This window comes from Diplotaxodon limnothrissa, linkage group LG18 (assembly GCF_057381915.1).
Source record: "Diplotaxodon limnothrissa isolate DT_005_m linkage group LG18, D_limnothrissa_male_GT1.1, whole genome shotgun sequence".
Taxonomy (NCBI): domain Eukaryota; kingdom Metazoa; phylum Chordata; class Actinopteri; order Cichliformes; family Cichlidae; genus Diplotaxodon; species Diplotaxodon limnothrissa.
The window spans coordinates 5401319-5419981 of NC_140613.1; the positions used below are offsets into that span (position 1 = coordinate 5401319).

Genomic DNA, 18663 nt, shown 5'->3' on the forward strand with positions numbered 1-18663 from the left:
CACACACAAAACTGCCGAGGTTGAAGCTGGCTTCAGTCTCTTTCTACCCCAGGTCTCACCACATTTCCAAAATGTAAACTCATAAGAAATGTGGTTCAAAAAGATGTGCTGATCTATGAATGCATCCTTACTGAAAGCTAAAGATGTCCAGCAGACAGAAACAGCAGCTGAATGAACAGTTATCATGAGCGAGTGTACAAACACTATCACAGGAAATAACAGAAATAAACTGGAGTTTCCATTTATACCTGTAGTATTTTTTCAGCTCCATGTCATCTTCCAATATGTCAAAATATGATTTCATTGTATCTTAAACAAATACAAACTTCTTTCTTCCCCCCAGAGAGCCAACAGTTTACTATCAGAACTGAGGCTGATCATTAACAGGGAGCAGCAGGTAACAAGGTCATCAGCAGTGGAGGAAAGTATGGAAGTAATACTCAGCTTCATATTTGAAGATACTCGAGTATCTTAGCTGCAGGTCTGGAACAATGGTTTTATTTCCTTTCCCATTAAACGTCTCACACAGCCCCTCATCTGTGACCCTTAGCAAACCCACTGGATATCTACCTGCACATAAAGGAGATCAGATCAGTTCCATCTAGACCAGCTGTAACAGGAAAATGCTGCTTACACTTTGAAGCATCACTTTCAGTTTGTCATATAAGACAATATATCAGATTGAGGCATTATTTTCCTGCAGTGAGTAAATCTACTTTGTACTTTACTCTTTTCTTTTAGGTAAAGGCTCTAAACAGCACTTGTACACTGTGGAAATCCCATAAGAACGTCTCCTGAACTCTGAACAATAACAAAACAAAGACTAAAAGGAGGTCATGGGTGCTGATGATGATGCTGATGATGATGAGGAGTAGCATGCATTTAAAAAGTGACTGATGTCCTAGAATACAACAGAACAGTGTCTCTACAAACGTATGAAAACATGACAGTCTTGCATTAGTTTGTATTCTTATGATTTCAAAAAACGAGGGAAAAATCTCCTTGAAATGCACAATTCCTTTTTGTTATTTCTTAGTGTGTGACGTATTTTATTGGCTTTATGATTGGTGCAAACAGTTTCCTGATTCATAATGGAAATAGATTTTAGACACAGGAGGAACACGCAGTGATCAGCAGGAGCAGCTTGGAGTCCAGTCTTCTTCACACTGAGGAGGGACATATATGCAGGAACAGTTGTCATAACTGTTACAACCACCAGATGGCGAAAGAGTCCCACTGCACCTTTAAGCCATGAAGGATGTGTCTTGATGTTTGCTTGTGATAAATCTGCTTTATGTGAGTCTTTTTCAGAGAGTAACAGTAATATGTCTGATTATATGTCTTTAATCAGTAAAGTCTCGCTTTGCTAGAAATAAATCAATAAATAATAAAATTGTAAACATGCAGCTGTATGTTAGAAGTCAAAGGGTCCTTAAGTCTTCTGTAAATTGACGGGGATCAAATGAAGGACACAAGTATCTGTTCTTACTCTAATAAATGCTGCTTTAATATCCAACAGACTATTTTCCTTCCTCATCAGCAGTAAACAGCTCGACTGCGTCTGTGCATTTGTGTCCTCCATACTTGTTTCCACAGACATCTCAGGCTTGATGCCACGATGCAGTGTAGAAACCTGACAACCCTCTGACTCATGTTCAAATGTTCAAGGACATTTCTCAGGATCATGTATGACCCCTTTTTGACATTTGGACTTTCATTAATAATATTTGTGTTTCTGAGTCATTTTTGTGGAGACTTCTGTCCAACGTAGTGTCCAAATGAAGCCTGAAGCTTTTCTTCACCCTCTTGTCAGATGGTCAGCAACAAAACTCTGTTCCAACCAATGTCTGATAAGAGATGAGACACAGCAGCTGAGCAAATGATCATTTCATGCTGAAGACATCCTCAGACAGAATTAAATACATACATAAACACAGCCTGGTGCCAATAACACAGCTAATGACACTGCTGTATCACTGGCTTTACTGATTAAAGACCATATCTGAAGGAAATCTTTGAACACAACAGAAAGTGACCTTTTAAACCTGCGACACTGATGCTGCATTCAAGGACCATTAAAACATTTTAAAGGACTTAAGAACATCAAGAAAATGTGACTTGTTTCTCTGTAATGAAGCTGTTTTAGTGAAGAAAGTTGAAAGGTCACAGAGCGACTGCTGAATCTTCTGCTCTAAACATGAACTCTGAACTTTGTGATGCTTCAGGAGGAAAACTGCTTCAGTTATTCTCTCAGATTAGTTTCATATTTTCTGCATCAGATTTGAGTGAGATCCTGCAATGAAGACAGAAGAAAAGACGTTGTTCAAAGTTTGATTTATAGTCAAACCTTCCAGTTTATTCACACAATAAAACATCAACACAATATATGAATTCATTCATTAAAATCACAGTTTTTCCTCATTTGTTTGATGATTTTGACAAAAACAAACACAAACACACACACATGGTCTGCCATACTCATAAAGAGAAATGTCGACATTTTTCAAGACAAATATTCCAGAAACATTTAGAGGATAGAGAAGTTTACATTTTCATGTGGAGAAATATTTTAGTAAATCAAAATGATGATGAGCAGTGATAGCCTCCATAAACAGTCACAGGAAAGATCTCCTTTAAAAACTCAGAAACATCAAGAGAACAACTAGAAGATGTGGAGGTACCACCCATAATGTTTGACTGACAGCTGATCTCTGTGCAGAAATGATGGAGAGAAAATAAAATGAAACTAAAATACAGATTTAAACCCACAATATGAAAGACTTCAGTCTATTTCACTTTAATCAACTCAGCGGTGGCTCCATAAACATAAATCCTCAGACCAGCATAGAGCGGCTGAGTGAATGTGGTCTGGACTCTGTGGAGGAGAGTCATGGTTTCAGAGACGCTGTAGAAGGACAAAATACCTGCTCTGTGATCCAGGTACACTCCTACTCTGGAGGAACGAGGACCTGAGACAGGAGTTTTGATGTTGTTGTACCAAAATGTATAACTGTTGTTGTCACAATCTAATGACCAAGATTTGTCATTACGTGCAAATCTACAATCACTCCCTGCTCTGCTGATATTCTTGTAAGCGACTGCTACATCAACTCCTCCCCCTCTCCACTCCACCTCCCAGTAACAACGTCCAGTCAGACTCTCTCTACTCAGGACCTGCCACGATCCAGTGAATCTGTCTGGATGATCAGAATAAGACTGTTGTTGTTTCACTACTGTTACTTTTCTGTTCCCCTCTGATAATAACAGCTGTTTGTATGCTGTGTTTGGATCCAGTGTGATTTCACATGAATATTTTAAGAATCCAGCTCTGGTCTTTGGCTCTGGTTGTGACAGTAAAACATCCACTTCAGTGACTGTCAGTGAGATGTTTGTCCATTCCTCTCTCAGAATGTCCTGTAGTTTATCTCTGACCTCTGACACAGCTGCTGTCACATCCTCAAAGTAGCTCAGAGGACGGATATTGATGCTGGATGAGTCTGTAGACTCACTGAGTGCTGACAGTGAGGGGTAGTTGTGTAGAAACTGGATGTGATCCTCTGTGTGTGAGAGCTGCTTCAGCTCAGCATCTTTCCTCTTCAGCTCAGTGATCTCCTGCTCCAGCTTCTCCTGAAGCTCTTTGACTCGACTCACTTCAGTTTCCTGCTGGGATCTGATCTGCTGCTTCACATCAGAGCTTCTTTTCTGGATGAGATGGATCAGCTCAGTGAAGATCTTCTCACTGTGCTCCACTGTTTGATCAGCAGACTGATTGATGGCCTCCACCTCCTGTTGAAGCAGCTTCACATCTTTCTCTCTGTCCTGGATTCTCTGCTGGATGTTTTGTCGACTCACCTCCAGCTCTCTCTGCCTCTCAGTCCTTTCTGCTGCAGCTGAGACTGTGTCGTGGCCTTTATGTTCATCCACAGGGCAGAGATAACAGATACTCTGCTGATCAGTACGGCAGAACATCTTCATCACCTCATCATGACGAGAGCAGATGTTCTCCTGGAGCTTCTTGGAGGGCTCCACCAGCTTGTGTTTCTTTAATGGAGCCACATCATAATGAGGCTGAAGGTGTTTCTCACAGTAAGATGCCAGACAGAATAAACAGGACTTGAATGCTTTCATTTTTCTTCCAGTGCAGAAATCACAGGCCACATCTTCAGGTCCAGCATAGCAGTGATCAGCAGGAGCAACTTGGAGTCCAGTCTTCTTCAGCTCCTCCACTAAATCTTCCACTAATAAGTTTTTCTCCAGGGCAGGCCTCGGTGTGAAAGTCCTCCGGCACTGAGGGCAGCTGTAGATTTTCTTCTTTTCCTCTTCATCCCAGAAGCTTTTAATACAGTTCATGCAGTAGCTGTGTCCACAGGGAATAGTCACCGGATCCTTCAGTAGATCCAAACAGACTGAACAGCAGAATTTTGTTTGATCCATTTGATTCATGTGCTGTGCCGTTTCACCGTCTCTCAGTGACTGTCAGACAGTTTCACTTCCTCTGAACAGAAACTACCTCTGTGCTCTGAAGGGAAACAGATCTCTGCTCTTGTTCACCTCCTACAGGAAATGAGGCTCACCAGCAACTGCATTTACACCATGTTGTTTAGACCCATCCTGATACAGACACATCTGTGAAGGGAGGCACTAAAGAAATATTCTTACAGAGCGACCAAGAGCCAATCACATGATGCTGGGTGTGGTATGTTTGGTTACAACATGCAGTAACAAGTCTGACCCAGTTAAAGTTTAATAGTTTAACTTTACGTGGATGTTTGAAATTGAAGTTTTATAGGACTCTCTGTTTAATTGTTGTTTTGTTTGGAGCGATGGTTCTTTTTATTTAAATAATTGATGATAATTTGATATATTTGATTATTTATTACTGGTGCAAAGAATTCATTTCTTCATGGTGCAAATATATAGTAGACTCAGGAGTTTAACTCAGTTTTCTTGGCCTTTGTTTATCGTTTCATTTGAAATCTTAATGGGTAAAGATCATCATAATTACATATGAAATTATATGTACAAATTATATGTTCCATTACACTATTAACAGCACAGATTATACAGCAAACATCAGATTCATGGATGGAGCCAGAGGCTAAATGACTGTTCAGTCCTCTTTAGGAAACGATCTTCATATGACGACAAACACGACAACAATCAGCTGTCAAACTGTACAAGAAGTTCACAGTAATGTAAAAGAAGTTATATCACTTTATTTTTAAACGTACGCACTCAGGGTCAGGACTGAAGACACTGATCGAGAAAATACTCTAAATATAAATATTCACCTAAACATTCAAAATTATTCAATTGCATGAAAAGAAATATGAACTCTCTACAATACTGGCTTCTGATTGGTTGAAAAAGCAGGTGCTGAACTTCAGAAGAGCTAAAGCTGCAAAACTGTGTAAACCCAGAGTGGATGCTGCCCTCTGACCTTTCAGAAGTACGATCTTTTTATGAAGACACAGAGGCAGAGTTATTATTCATCACTTTAAAGATGATATTCGTTATATGTTCTTCACTCGTTGTCTAGTAAAGTCCAGAGAATGAGACACATGATTTCAAAACATACAGCTGCATGTTAGAGATCACAGAGTTCTTCAGTCTTATGAGAACTCATGGAGACTAAATGTCAGACACATCAACAGTAAATGTCGTTCCTCCCCCCGTGAGTTTGTGTCCTCCACACTTGTTTACACAAACATCTGAGGTTTGAACAGTGTGCAAAACCACATGTTACAAAGCTGCTGAGCTACTGAATACTGGAATATTTCATTCAATATCACCATCTGACCAAAGGACAAACACAGAGAGGATTAGAGCGCCAAACTTTGTTTCAAACTGTTTCAGATTTTAGAGGCAAAAAGCAGAATTTCTACCTGGACAAAGAAATCAAAGCAGGAGCAAAACCAGCTTTTTACATTTATTCAAAGGCATTATGTGAATGTACTCTGAGCCACAGCCTCCTAAAGTAAAGACATTTGATCATCTAAACCAGACAGAGTCATGTTTTCAGCAGTGTCTGTATCCTCCATATAGACCATGCCATGGTCCACCTAGGGTGACCAGGTGTCTGACTTTATGTGGGACTACACAGCGCTCAGTCCTTGTTTGCCTGTGCCACACACACATTGAGCCAATGTCCAGTTTTTTTATTGACTCTAGTTTCTGTCGATCGGTAGGCCCACAAAAAAACCCTGTACAGGAAGTAGATTTCATCTCTCTGATAAAAGGAGTTCTAATCCCTGATCCTATGAGTCTGAGCCAGTAGATAATATTGATATGATCATATTTATGCCTTTGTTGTTTCACAAAGGGTTAAAAACATTCACAGGTTGGACTGTGGTTCTCCTTTTAGCGTCTCTGCTGGAATTTTAACTGTGAACCTCTTAGATCCAAACTTCTGAACTGCTCATCTCACAGAGGACAAAAGGGAAGAACCCCGAATCTCTTCTTCACCTCACTTTTATACCTGCTCACCCTTTCTCCCCCCTTCCCTCACTGGACGCCACATCTTCATACTTGGGCCAATCAGGTTGTTGACATTTGATCATCTGATGTCCACCCACACCTCATCTCTCTCTCTCTCTCTGACTCACAAGATTTAACACAAAGTTTAAACTTTAAAATCACTTCATTACATTTTCTTTGTTATTCTTAACACAGAAAATTCACATTCAAAAACTTAACACAGAATAAAACAGAGTAGCCAGTAGTGGGACATGGTTCCAGCAACTCTGATGGTGACGGCCCGTTTGAAGCTGAAGCTCCGGCACATGTGTCAAAAAATCAACACACTGCTTCAGAAATGCTGTGCTGAGGCTTGGTTTGACTGAACAGAGTCACGTGATCAATGACGTCTGAAGCTTCATTCAGCACGTCACTGCTTCAGTACCTGATTCAAAGATTTATAAGGAATTGAACCATTGGTGGGATTTGTGCTGTGTTTTGGTGGTTTTGTGAGAGCGAATCAGTGTGTGACATAATTATAGACATGGAGCCAGGAAGAGAGGACGCTCTGCCTGTTCCTGAATAAAAACCAGTTCATCAGCATTTCTGCTCCCAGGTCTAAAATGTACATAAGAAATATGATGTACACATAATTATAATGATATAACTTATAGTATATTATATATAAACATACCAGTCTGCTGGTTAATTACATGATCAGGTGGAAGCAGTGACCTCACAACCTCCTATAAGCTTTAAGTTAAGGTTACCTTATTTATACCCACAGGTAAATTTGCTTTACAGAACAATGATAGCATTTGGCCTCCCTTCACAAACACACACACCTAATGAAACCTGACAAAACACATATTTAGTAATTAAACAAAGTGAATCAAATCAAAAACAATTCTTCTTGAGTTCAGTGACAGCAGCAGGGACAAAGCTGTTTTTATAATGCTTTGTCCTGCATCTTGGAACTAGAAACCTCCGTCCTGAAGAAAGAAGCTAAATCCACCCCGTAGAGGATGGGAACCATTTTTAAGGATTGATTAAGCCATCTGTGGTACCTGTTTAGAGTACAGGGAGTCTAAACAGGCCTGTGACTCATCTATCAGACGACTGGACCATCTCACTCACTAATTCAGTCAATTTTTCCCTGTGACAGAGGTCTGACTGAACCATGGCACCAAACAAAAAGATAAAACAGACTCAATAAAAGAACAATAAAACAAAGTTCAAATCTTTCGCTCGATGTGGAAATGAGCAAGTTTCCTGAGGCAGTAAAGGCACTGGTGACCCTTTTTACAGACCGATTTGCAATAAAAGTTCAGTTTTTCATTGATTATGGTCCCAAGATATTTATATGATTGCACTTGCTCTATTTTCTGACCTTTAATTAAAGTGACTCTGTGCCCATTTAGTTGTTTCCTAAAATCAATAACCATATCTTTTGTTTTAGATATGTTCAATTGGAGATAAGACTCCTCCCACCACTGAACAAACTAATCAATGATTGGACTATGGTGAGTTTCACCCTCTTTCAGTAAGCTGACAATAACAAAGTCATCTGTAAATTTAATGATGGCCCTGTTTTCATATCTGCTCTGACACGTGTTTGTAAAGAGAATGAATAATAAGGGCGATAAGAGACCCTGGAGGAGAAGCTGTGGAGGAGAACACTGGGTCAGACAGAACCCCATTTATTCTCACTCTTTGTGACCTGTCAGTTAAAAGATCTAAAATCCAGCAAACCAGGTTTTTCCTGATTTCAAACTCTTCTAAAAGTCTTTTCATTAAAATATGGGGCTGTATTGTATTATAAGCCGAAGAAAAATCAATGAAAAGAAGTCTTGCAAAAGTCCCTTTACTCTCTACATGTTTAAGAATCAGATTTAGTCGAGTCAAAAGCGCGTCCTGCACTCCTCTGTTGGGCCTGCACGCAAACTGCATTGGATCCAGCTGATATTCAATCTCTTCCATAATCACATTTCTGATGACTTTTTCAAAGACTTTCATGACAACTCAGGTGAGGCAACAGGCCTGAAGTCATTCAGGACGTTTGGACGACTAGATTTAGGGACATGAACGACGACAGCTTCCTTCCAAAGCGAGGGCACATTTTGTATTTGAAAGGATTTATTGAAAATAAGCTGAAATTTAGGACTGAGCTCTTTAGCACAAGATTTAATTAGGCGGCACTAATGTTATCAGGGCCCTGGCTCTTGTTCACATTAACTGTATGAAAGGCCTTTTGGACATCGCTGAGTTCAGTGATGAAGTGTTGAGTATCTTTCAGTTTCTGTTTCAGTTCAGAAGAACTAAAACGGGCATCAAGCATATTCAAATCTCTGTCTGGCTTAAAACCGTCTACAATGATCTGACTGCTGCTCTGGGGATTTTGAAACCCTGATATGGTTTTCATACAAGTCCAGGCAGACCCAAAATCTTTTGCTGCAAATTTTCTTTCAAGAAGGTTTTTGTAGATCTGTTTTGCTTTCAAGAGCTCGATTTTCAAGTCTTTGGTGACTGCCTGAAAGTCAGTAACAGCCCCCTCTTTAAAAGCCTGTCTCTTTTTCCTTAAACAGGATTTGATGCATTTGGTGACCCATGGCTTATTGTTAGGGTACACTTTAGCACGCTTAAGGGGTATAATCATGTCTTTACAAAACCTGCATATGAGCTAACATCCACCAAAGCATCAAGACTGAATAAAAACTTCCCAATCTGTAAATTTAAAACATTCCTGCAAGGTAAGCACAGATTCTTCTGACCACATGATTGATTGATGATAACATAATTTTTTCACCCCCCGAAAATTCACGTTCAAAGCAACATATCAGCCCGATATCACACAGAACTGTCACATGACATCAAACACAAGCTGTCAGCTCTGCAGAGTGGGCAATCATAATGAAGCAGTTCATTATAAGCTGCAGACTCAAGCTGCTCTTCATATATTTGTCCACCAGATGTCACCAAAGAGGACTGTGATGAAAGCTTCGAGTAATGAACCGTTTTTCATTACAAGCTTGGCCAACTGACTACAATCTACAATAAACTAATATGGCTTTTCAATCCTCTCTTCAATCACTTGGTACCACCAGGAACCTTTAAATGGGCACTCAAGCTGCCTGGAGACTGTTTTATCGTGCACATCAGAGAAACCACAGGTAAGACAATCTTATCCAAAAGGTCAGTGTAACAGTATTGTTTTCCACCAGCTTAACCAAACTTCCCACACTAACTGAAATTTCTTTTCCCAGGCAAACATTAAACAGCAGCAGCTGGAAAACTGGAAAACCTAAAGCCAACTAATCAATAAAACATAACAAACTTTTGTATGAGTGAGTATTGATAAACTGAGCAGAATTAAACCTCAGTGAAACCACATATAAGTTCTGGTAACTGGCACATATTTATGTTTAATATGTTGTTTTATATTTTGATCAGTTTCAGGTGTTTGTGCGACTGTGTTAACCATCAGTAAAACCACATATAAATCACACTTCTGTGTTTAACAATTACAACACTTGATGCTGTTTTTCTGATTCAGGATTATGTGTGTGATGAGTTGGCCACACAGTTCTTATCTTTCTGCTTCACACACACACAAAACTGCCGAGGTTGAAGCTTCAGTCTCTTTCTACCCCAGGTCTCACCACATTTCCAAAATGTAAACTCTGAGTCTCATAAGAAATGTGGTTCAAAAAGATGTGCTGATCTATGAATGCATCCTTACTGAAAGCTAAAGATGTCCAGCAGACAAAAACAGCAGCTGAATGAACAGTTATCATGAGCGAGTGTACAAACACTATCACAGGAAATAACAGAAATAAACTGTAGTTTCCATTTATACCTGTAGTATTTTTTCAGCTCCATGTCATCTTCCAATATGTCAAAATATGATTTCATTGTATCTTAAACAAATACAAACTTCTTTCTTCCCCCCAGAGAGCCAACAGTTTACTATCAGAACTGAGGCTGATCATTAACAGGGAGCAGCAGGTAACAAGGTCATCAGCAGTGGAGGAAAGTATGGAAGTAATACTCAGCTTCATATTTGAAGATACTCGAGTATCTTAGCTGCAGGTCTGGAACAATGGTTTTATTTCCTTTCCCATTAAACGTCTCACACAGCCCCTCATCTGTGACCCTTAGCAAACCCACTGGATATCTACCTGCACATAAAGGAGATCAGATCAGTTCCATCTAGACCAGCTGTAACAGGAAAATGCTGCTTACACTTTGAAGCATCACTTTCAGTTTGTCATATAAGACAATATATCAGATTGAGGCATTATTTTCCTGCAGTGAGTAAATCTACTTTGTACTTTACTCTTTTCTTTTAGGTAAAGGCTCTAAACAGCACTTGTACACTGTGGAAATCCCATAAGAACGTCTCCTGAACTCTGAACAATAACAAAACAAAGACTAAAAGGAGGTCATGGGTGCTGATGATGATGCTGATGATGATGAGGAGTAGCATGCATTTAAAAAGTGACTGATGTCCTAGAATACAACAGAACAGTGTCTCTACAAACGTATGAAAACATGACAGTCTTGCATTAGTTTGTATTCTTATGATTTCAAAAAACGAGGGAAAAATCTCCTTGAAATGCACAATTCCTTTTAGTTATTTCTTAGTGTGTGACGTATTTTATTGGCTTTATGATTGGTGCAAACAGTTTCCTGATTCATAATGGAAATAGATTTTAGACACAGGAGGAACACGCAGTGATCAGCAGGAGCAGCTTGGAGTCCAGTCTTCTTCACACTGAGGAGGGACATATATGCAGGAACAGTTGTCATAACTGTTACAACCACCAGATGGCGAAAGAGTCCCACTGCACCTTTAAGCCATGAAGGATGTGTCTTGATGTTTGCTTGTGATAAATCTGCTTTATGTGAGTCTTTTTCAGAGAGTAACAGTAATATGTCTGATTATATGTCTTTAATCAGTAAAGTCTCGCTTTGCTAGAAATAAATCAATAAATAATAAAATTGTAAACATGCAGCTGTATGTTAGAAGTCAAAGGGTCCTTAAGTCTTCTGTAAATTGACGGGGATCAAATGAAGGACACAAGTATCTGTTCTTACTCTAATAAATGCTGCTTTAATATCCAACAGACTATTTTCCTTCCTCATCAGCAGTAAACAGCTCGACTGCGTCTGTGCATTTGTGTCCTCCATACTTGTTTCCACAGACATCTCAGGCTTGATGCCACGATGCAGTGTAGAAACCTGACAACCCTCTGACTCATGTTCAAATGTTCAAGGACATTTCTCAGGATCATGTATGACCCCTTTTTGACATTTGGACTTTCATTAATAATATTTGTGTTTCTGAGTCATTTTTGTGGAGACTTCTGTCCAACGTAGTGTCCAAATGAAGCCTGAAGCTTTTCTTCACCCTCTTGTCAGATGGTCAGCAACAAAACTCTGTTCCAACCAATGTCTGATAAGAGATGAGACACAGCAGCTGAGCAAATGATCATTTCATGCTGAAGACATCCTCAGACAGAATTAAATACATACATAAACACAGCCTGGTGCCAATAACACAGCTAATGACACTGCTGTATCACTGGCTTTACTGATTAAAGACCATATCTGAAGGAAATCTTTGAACACAACAGAAAGTGACCTTTTAAACCTGCGACACTGATGCTGCATTCAAGGACCATTAAAACATTTTAAAGGACTTAAGAACATCAAGAAAATGTGACTTGTTTCTCTGTAATGAAGCTGTTTTAGTGAAGAAAGTTGAAAGGTCACAGAGCGACTGCTGAATCTTCTGCTCTAAACATGAACTCTGAACTTTGTGATGCTTCAGGAGGAAAACTGCTTCAGTTATTCTCTCAGATTAGTTTCATATTTTCTGCATCAGATTTGAGTGAGATCCTGCAATGAAGACAGAAGAAAAGACGTTGTTCAAAGTTTGATTTATAGTCAAACCTTCCAGTTTATTCACACAATAAAACATCAACACAATATATGAATTCATTCATTAAAATCACAGTTTTTCCTCATTTGTTTGATGATTTTGACAAAAACAAACACAAACACACACACATGGTCTGCCATACTCATAAAGAGAAATGTCGACATTTTTCAAGACAAATATTCCAGAAACATTTAGAGGATAGAGAAGTTTACATTTTCATGTGGAGAAATATTTTAGTAAATCAAAATGATGATGAGCAGTGATAGCCTCCATAAACAGTCACAGGAAAGATCTCCTTTAAAAACTCAGAAACATCAAGAGAACAACTAGAAGATGTGGAGGTACCACCCATAATGTTTGACTGACAGCTGATCTCTGTGCAGAAATGATGGAGAGAAAATAAAATGAAACTAAAATACAGATTTAAACACACAATATGAAAGACTTCAGTCTATTTGAGCTTAATCAACTCAGCAGTGGCTCCATAATCATAAAACAACAGTCCAGCATAGAGCGGCTGAGTGAATGTGGTCTGGACTCTGTGGAGGAGAGTCATGGTTTCAGAGACGCTGTAGAAGGACAAAATACCTGCTCTGTGATCCAGGTACACTCCTACTCTGGAGGAACGAGGACCTGAGACACGAGTTTGGATGTTGTTGTACAAAAATGTATAACTGTTGTTGATACAATCTAATGCCCAAGATTTGTCATTACGTCCAAGTACACATTCATTACCCCTTCCTTTTCTGCTGATATTCTTGTATGCGACTGCTACTCGAACCCCTCCCCCTCTCCACTCCACCTCCCAGTAACAACGTCCAGTCAGACTCTCTCTGCTCAGGACCTGCTGCCAAGTAAATCTGTCTGGATGATCAGAATAAGACTGTTGTTCTTCCATTACTGTTGTTTTTCTGTTCTCCTCTGATAATAACAGCTGTTTGTGTGCTGTGTTTGGATCCAGTGTGATTTCACATGAATATTTTAAGAATCCAGCTCTGGTCTTTGGCTCTGGTTGTGACAGTAAAACATCCACTTCAGTGACTGTCAGTGAGATGTTTGTCCATTGTTCTCTCAGAACGTCCTGTAGTTTATCTCTGACCTCTGACACAGCTGCTGTCACATCCTCAAAGTAGCTCAGAGGACGGATATTGATGCTGGATGAGTCTGTAGACTCACTGAGTGCTGACAGTGAGGGGTAGTTGTGTAGAAACTGGATGTGATCCTCTGTGTGTGAGAGCTGCTTCAGCTCAGCATCTTTCCTCTTCAGCTCAGTGATCTCCTGCTCCAGCTTCTCCTGAAGCTCTTTGACTCGACTCACTTCAGTTTCCTGCTGGGATCTGATCTGCTGCTTCACATCAGAGCTTCTTTTCTGGATGAGATGGATCAGCTCAGTGAAGATCTTCTCACTGTGCTCCACTGTTTGATCAGCAGACTGATTGATGGCCTCCACCTCCTGTTGAAGCAGCTTCACATCTTTCTCTCTGTCCTGGATTCTCTGCTGGATGTTTTGTCGACTCACCTCCAGCTCTCTCTGCCTCTCAGTCCTTTCTGCTGCAGCTGAGACTGTGTCGTGGCCTTTATGTTCATCCACAGAGCAGAGATAACAGATACTCTGCTGATCAGTACGGCAGAACATCTTCATCACCTCATCATGACGAGAGCAGATGTTCTCCTGGAGCTTCTTGGAGGGCTCCACCAGCTTGTGTTTCTTTAACTGAGCTGCTACATAATGAGGCTGAAGGTGTTTCTCACAGTAAGATGCCAGACAGACTAAACAGGACTTGAAGGCTTTCATTTTTCTCCCATTGCAGACATCACAGGCCACATCTTCAGGTCCAGCATAGCAGTGATCAGCAGGAGCAGCTTGGAGTCCAGTCTTCTTCAGCTCCTCCACTAAATCTGCTAACATGGTGTTTTTCTCCAGGACAGGCCTCGCTGTGAAAGTCCTCCGGCACTGAGGGCAGCTGTAGATTTTCTTCTCTTCCTCTTCATCCCAGAAGCTTTTAATACAGTTCATGCAGTAGCTGTGTCCACAGGGAATAGCCACCGGATCCTTCAGTAGATCCAAACAGACTGAACAGCAGAATTTTGTTTGGTCCATTTGATTCATGTGCTGTGCCGTTTCACGGTCTCTCAGTGACTGTCAGACAGCTTGACTTCCTCTGAACAGAAACAACCTCTGTGCTCTGAAGGGAAACAGATCTCTGCTCTTGTTCACCTTTAGACCCATCCTGATACAGACACATCTGTGAAGGGAGATATATTCTTACAGAGCAACCAAGAGCCAATCACATGATGCAGTGTGTGTTATGTGTGATTACATCATGCAGTAACAAGTCTGACCCAGTTAAAGTTTAATAGTTTATCTTTACTTGGATGTTTGAAATGTGACAGTCAACACTCAGCGAGTTTATTTTATATTTCAAAAAGTTCAGCAAAGTTTAGGATGCTGTGATGAATAAAAATAAATTACACTTTATATTTTGACATTTTCTAATCTTAGTTCATTCTCACACTTACAGAATGATGCATGGGAACAACTGACTCCACTAAATCAAACCTATGTTCAAATGAGATTATGATCATTAAATAGTAACAAATATTTAAATTTAGCAACAACAAATGCAGATCAGTCCACAGTGTTTACAAAAACAAACAAACAAACAAACAAACATTATTTTGTAGTCTTTCCTGTGTACACAGTCACAGTGGATTTAAAAAACCTGAACTGTTTAGTAATTTTTCACAAAGTATCCATGTCAGTAATTCATTCAAATGTATTTTGGTCTTAAACTGATCCAGTAAATGTAACTTTTTCTCACCTACTTAATCGAGTATTTTAGTTGTTTAACTGTCATTATAACTAAACTGAACATCCAAAGCTTTTCTCACTGCAGTTTTGTTGTGCAGTTATAGCAGCACTTTGAATCATCCACAGGTTTATAGAACTGTCTGTTGAATTGTTGTTTTGTTTGGTGCGATGGTTCATTTATTTAAATATTGATGATAATTTGATATATTTGATTATTTATTACTGGTGCAAACAATTCATTTCTTCATGGTGCAAATATATAGTAGACTCAGGAGTTTAACTCAGTTTTCTTGGCCTTTGTTTATCGTTTCATTTAAAATCTTAATGGGTAAATCAGAATCAGAATACTTCATTAATCCCAAAGGAAATTAGGGTTACAGCAGGCAGCACGCTAATGGCGCATGCACACTTACAAAGAAACCTTCTGACCAACTTTACACAAACATCACATTGGGGAGACATGTCAGAAAGGTAGGCTGATAGGAAAAAAACAACAAAAATACATAACATGAGGTTAGAGGAGGAGAAAAAAAACTCCACTCAGACTGAGCTCCTAGTGGGAGAACAGTTTGATAACAGAAAAAACACCTCAGCACAAAAAGCACATGACTATCAATACACCATAGAAACACAAGACAAGCAACAGGGGCGGGTAAAGGGTAAGAGAGAGCCGGTGTAGACAGCGCATCCGGTCCTGCAGCATGTCTGCGCTGGTCCAGTCGACTGCCATCTGCCCCGGTAGGGCACAAGCATCGAAGGCGTTTGGAAACGGAGGGGGGATCAGTGTGTGCATATCAGTGTAAGTGTGTGTGTGTGTGTGTCCAGAGTTCAGCTGAGACAGTGTCCTTCGCCCTGCTAGGCTAAGTAAACAGTCTTCCAGCCAACCCAGGTGGCCTTGCATGGAATGGGGGGAAAAGTCTTTTTTTGTTTCACACAGCAGTAATGCATTCCCATACACAACCTTCCTTTCAATTAAAGTAACACTGTTTCCATGCATGAAAAGGAGCAGGAAGAAGAATAAATTCTTATTGATACCTGCCCCCTATCTGTGGTAATACAAGTAGGCAACCAAAATTACACAATGACAATTTTCTGCACATAACAAAACAAAACAAAGCAAACAGAACAATATACTCAACAATGAGCAATACCACTAAATATCAAACTAAAAGATCATTTTTCTGCAATTAAATTCTATTCTTTTCAACTTCTTCATATTGGTTTATCATTTTATTCTTATAGCAGATTTTAAATTGAGAAACATTTATACAACACTTAAGATGATCACTGAGAGAATTCCAGTTTCTTATGCCGATGACTGTTGGACACATTTGCCTTTGTGTGGTTCGAGCAAACCGGTGCTTAGGACAGAACCACCACTCACAACCACTAGCACTTTATATAGCCTCTGTAGAAACTATCTACACCCTCACTTATCTTAACTGCACTACTGTATAGCTCTGTGTAAATAATCATTCTGTACATTCAATAATCTTTAATCCTACAACTGTTTACAACTTGCATAGTTCCCATTTCTGTATAGCTGTATATCTCAGATTTCTGTAAAGTTATTTATTTCATATTCTGTATAGTTTTTCATATTTATATCCTGTTCATAGCCTGTACATAGCTTGTACTCACTACAGCCTGTACATACTTAGTTATAGAATATTCACAACATACTTCATACTGTGTACATTATAACATACCATAATAGACCCATTTCTGTAATATACTTACATATCTATACTATTGCTAATATATATTGTAATATATCTATATCACTAAAGCACTTCTGGATGGATGCAAACTGCATTTCGTTGCCCTGTACCTGTGCATGTGCAATGACAATAAAGTTGAATTCTATTCTATTCTATTCTAAAATAAAACTTCCTTTTGCCGTCCCCATTTTCTGAACACAATACAAATAAACTTTGTAACTTAAGAGGTAGTGTTTTATTTTTTGCCCTAAACATAATAGTTAAAGTCTGTAATTTCACTATGTCTTCTAGTTTTAACAATTTCGATTTTATAAACAAATTATTAGTGTGTTCTCTATATTTAACATTATGCATAATTCGAAGCGCTCTCTTTTGTAATAAATATAATGGTTTCATATTAGTCACGTATGTATTCCCCCATACTTCAACACAATAGCTCAGATAGGGTAGAAACAATGAAAAATATAATATTCTCATTACCACCAGCCGGCCAGGCTTCTACCTTTCTACCCTAGGTTTTAAAGGTAGAAAAGCCAACTGGCTGCTCTCGGGGGCTCTAAGTGGTAATCTAATATATATCTAACATTACCCAGGATATAAATACTTTTAGCCAACTTTTTTTTAACATGTTCAATATGTGATTTCCATGTTAACTTGTCATCCACTATTACACCCAGAAAACGGAATTATGTCACTCTTTCAATTAATACCCCTTCTATAGATAATACTATCTCTTCCTCCTTTACACGGTTTCCGAATATCATAAACTTCGTTTGTTCCAAATTCAGTGATAACTCATTTACATCAAACCATTTTTTCATTTTTTTCATTTCAATAACCATAATTTTAGCCAATTCTTTCAAGTTCTCTCCGGAACAATAAAAATTTGTATCGTCTGCAAACAAAACAAAATTCAACATTTTTGACACATCACAAATGTCATTTATATATAAATTAAAAAGTTTTGGTCCTAAAACAGAACCTTGAGGGACCCCACATTCTATTTTCATTCTATCAGATGAATTGCCTAAACACTGCACATACTGAAACCTATTATGTAAATAGCTGCTTAACCAGTTCAATACTATTCCTCTCACACCATAAGTTCTTAACTTAGAAATCAAGATGGAGTGTTGCAGAGTGTCAAAAGCTTTTCTTAAATCAATGAATAGTATATTTATTATGATGTGTTGCTGATGAAATGTCTTCAATAGTATTCATTAATGCTATTGCTGTTGATCTGTTCCGTCGAAATCCGTACTGACTTTCGCTTAACAGTTGATGTTTTTCAATGAAACTATCAAATCTTTGTGCAAAGAGATTTTTCAAGCACTTTAGAAAACTGTGATAGCAATGATACTGGTCTATAATTATTAAAACTATGTCTGTCTCCCGATTTATAAAGAGGGATAACTTTTGCCACTTTCATTCGGTCAGGAAATACACCCGAATCTCTTGTCTCTTGTGTTCTGGGGGCCTCTGGATGTCTGGAGTTTTGATCTCCTCCATACCTGCTTCATACCATAGAGGACAGGGCTGTGGCTCCCCACACTCCCTAGCAGATCATTACATGGAGAAACCTTTGGAATGCAAGCATGCTGATCTACACAGGTATGCACACAGGTGTACACACGGGTATTCACAGACGCGGACTACAGCTTTCTTGGCTGCTGCCTCAAAGCACATTGTGCGCTGTCTATCTTGCGTGCTGCACAATATCGTTTATTATT

The 18663-nt window shown here is 39.2% G+C and overlaps 2 protein-coding genes across 3 annotated transcripts; both read right to left on the bottom strand.

The window, feature by feature from the left end:
- Nucleotides 1-2563: 2563 nt before the first annotated feature.
- LOC146612944 (tripartite motif-containing protein 16-like) lies at nucleotides 2564-4481 on the bottom strand. 2 transcript variants are annotated; one of them, XM_085377076.1, is made up of 2 exons: nucleotides 3945-4481; nucleotides 2564-3881 (listed from the first exon to the last, which is right to left on the bottom strand). In XM_085377076.1, exons 1-2 carry the CDS (start codon nucleotides 4441-4443, stop codon nucleotides 2788-2790), a joined length of 1593 nt encoding a protein of 530 aa, XP_085233202.1. In that variant the 5' UTR covers nucleotides 4444-4481; the 3' UTR covers nucleotides 2564-2787. The 2 variants fall into 2 exon arrangements, with proteins under 2 accessions (XP_085233202.1, XP_085233201.1); XM_085377075.1 differs by having other exon boundaries at nucleotides 2564-4481.
- An 8370-nt stretch (nucleotides 4482-12851) lies between these two features.
- Nucleotides 12852-14531, bottom strand: LOC146612945 (tripartite motif-containing protein 16-like). The gene has a single exon (XM_085377107.1). It carries the CDS (start codon nucleotides 14508-14510, stop codon nucleotides 12852-12854), a length of 1659 nt encoding a protein of 552 aa, XP_085233233.1. The 5' UTR covers nucleotides 14511-14531.
- Nucleotides 14532-18663: the final 4132 nt, after the last annotated feature.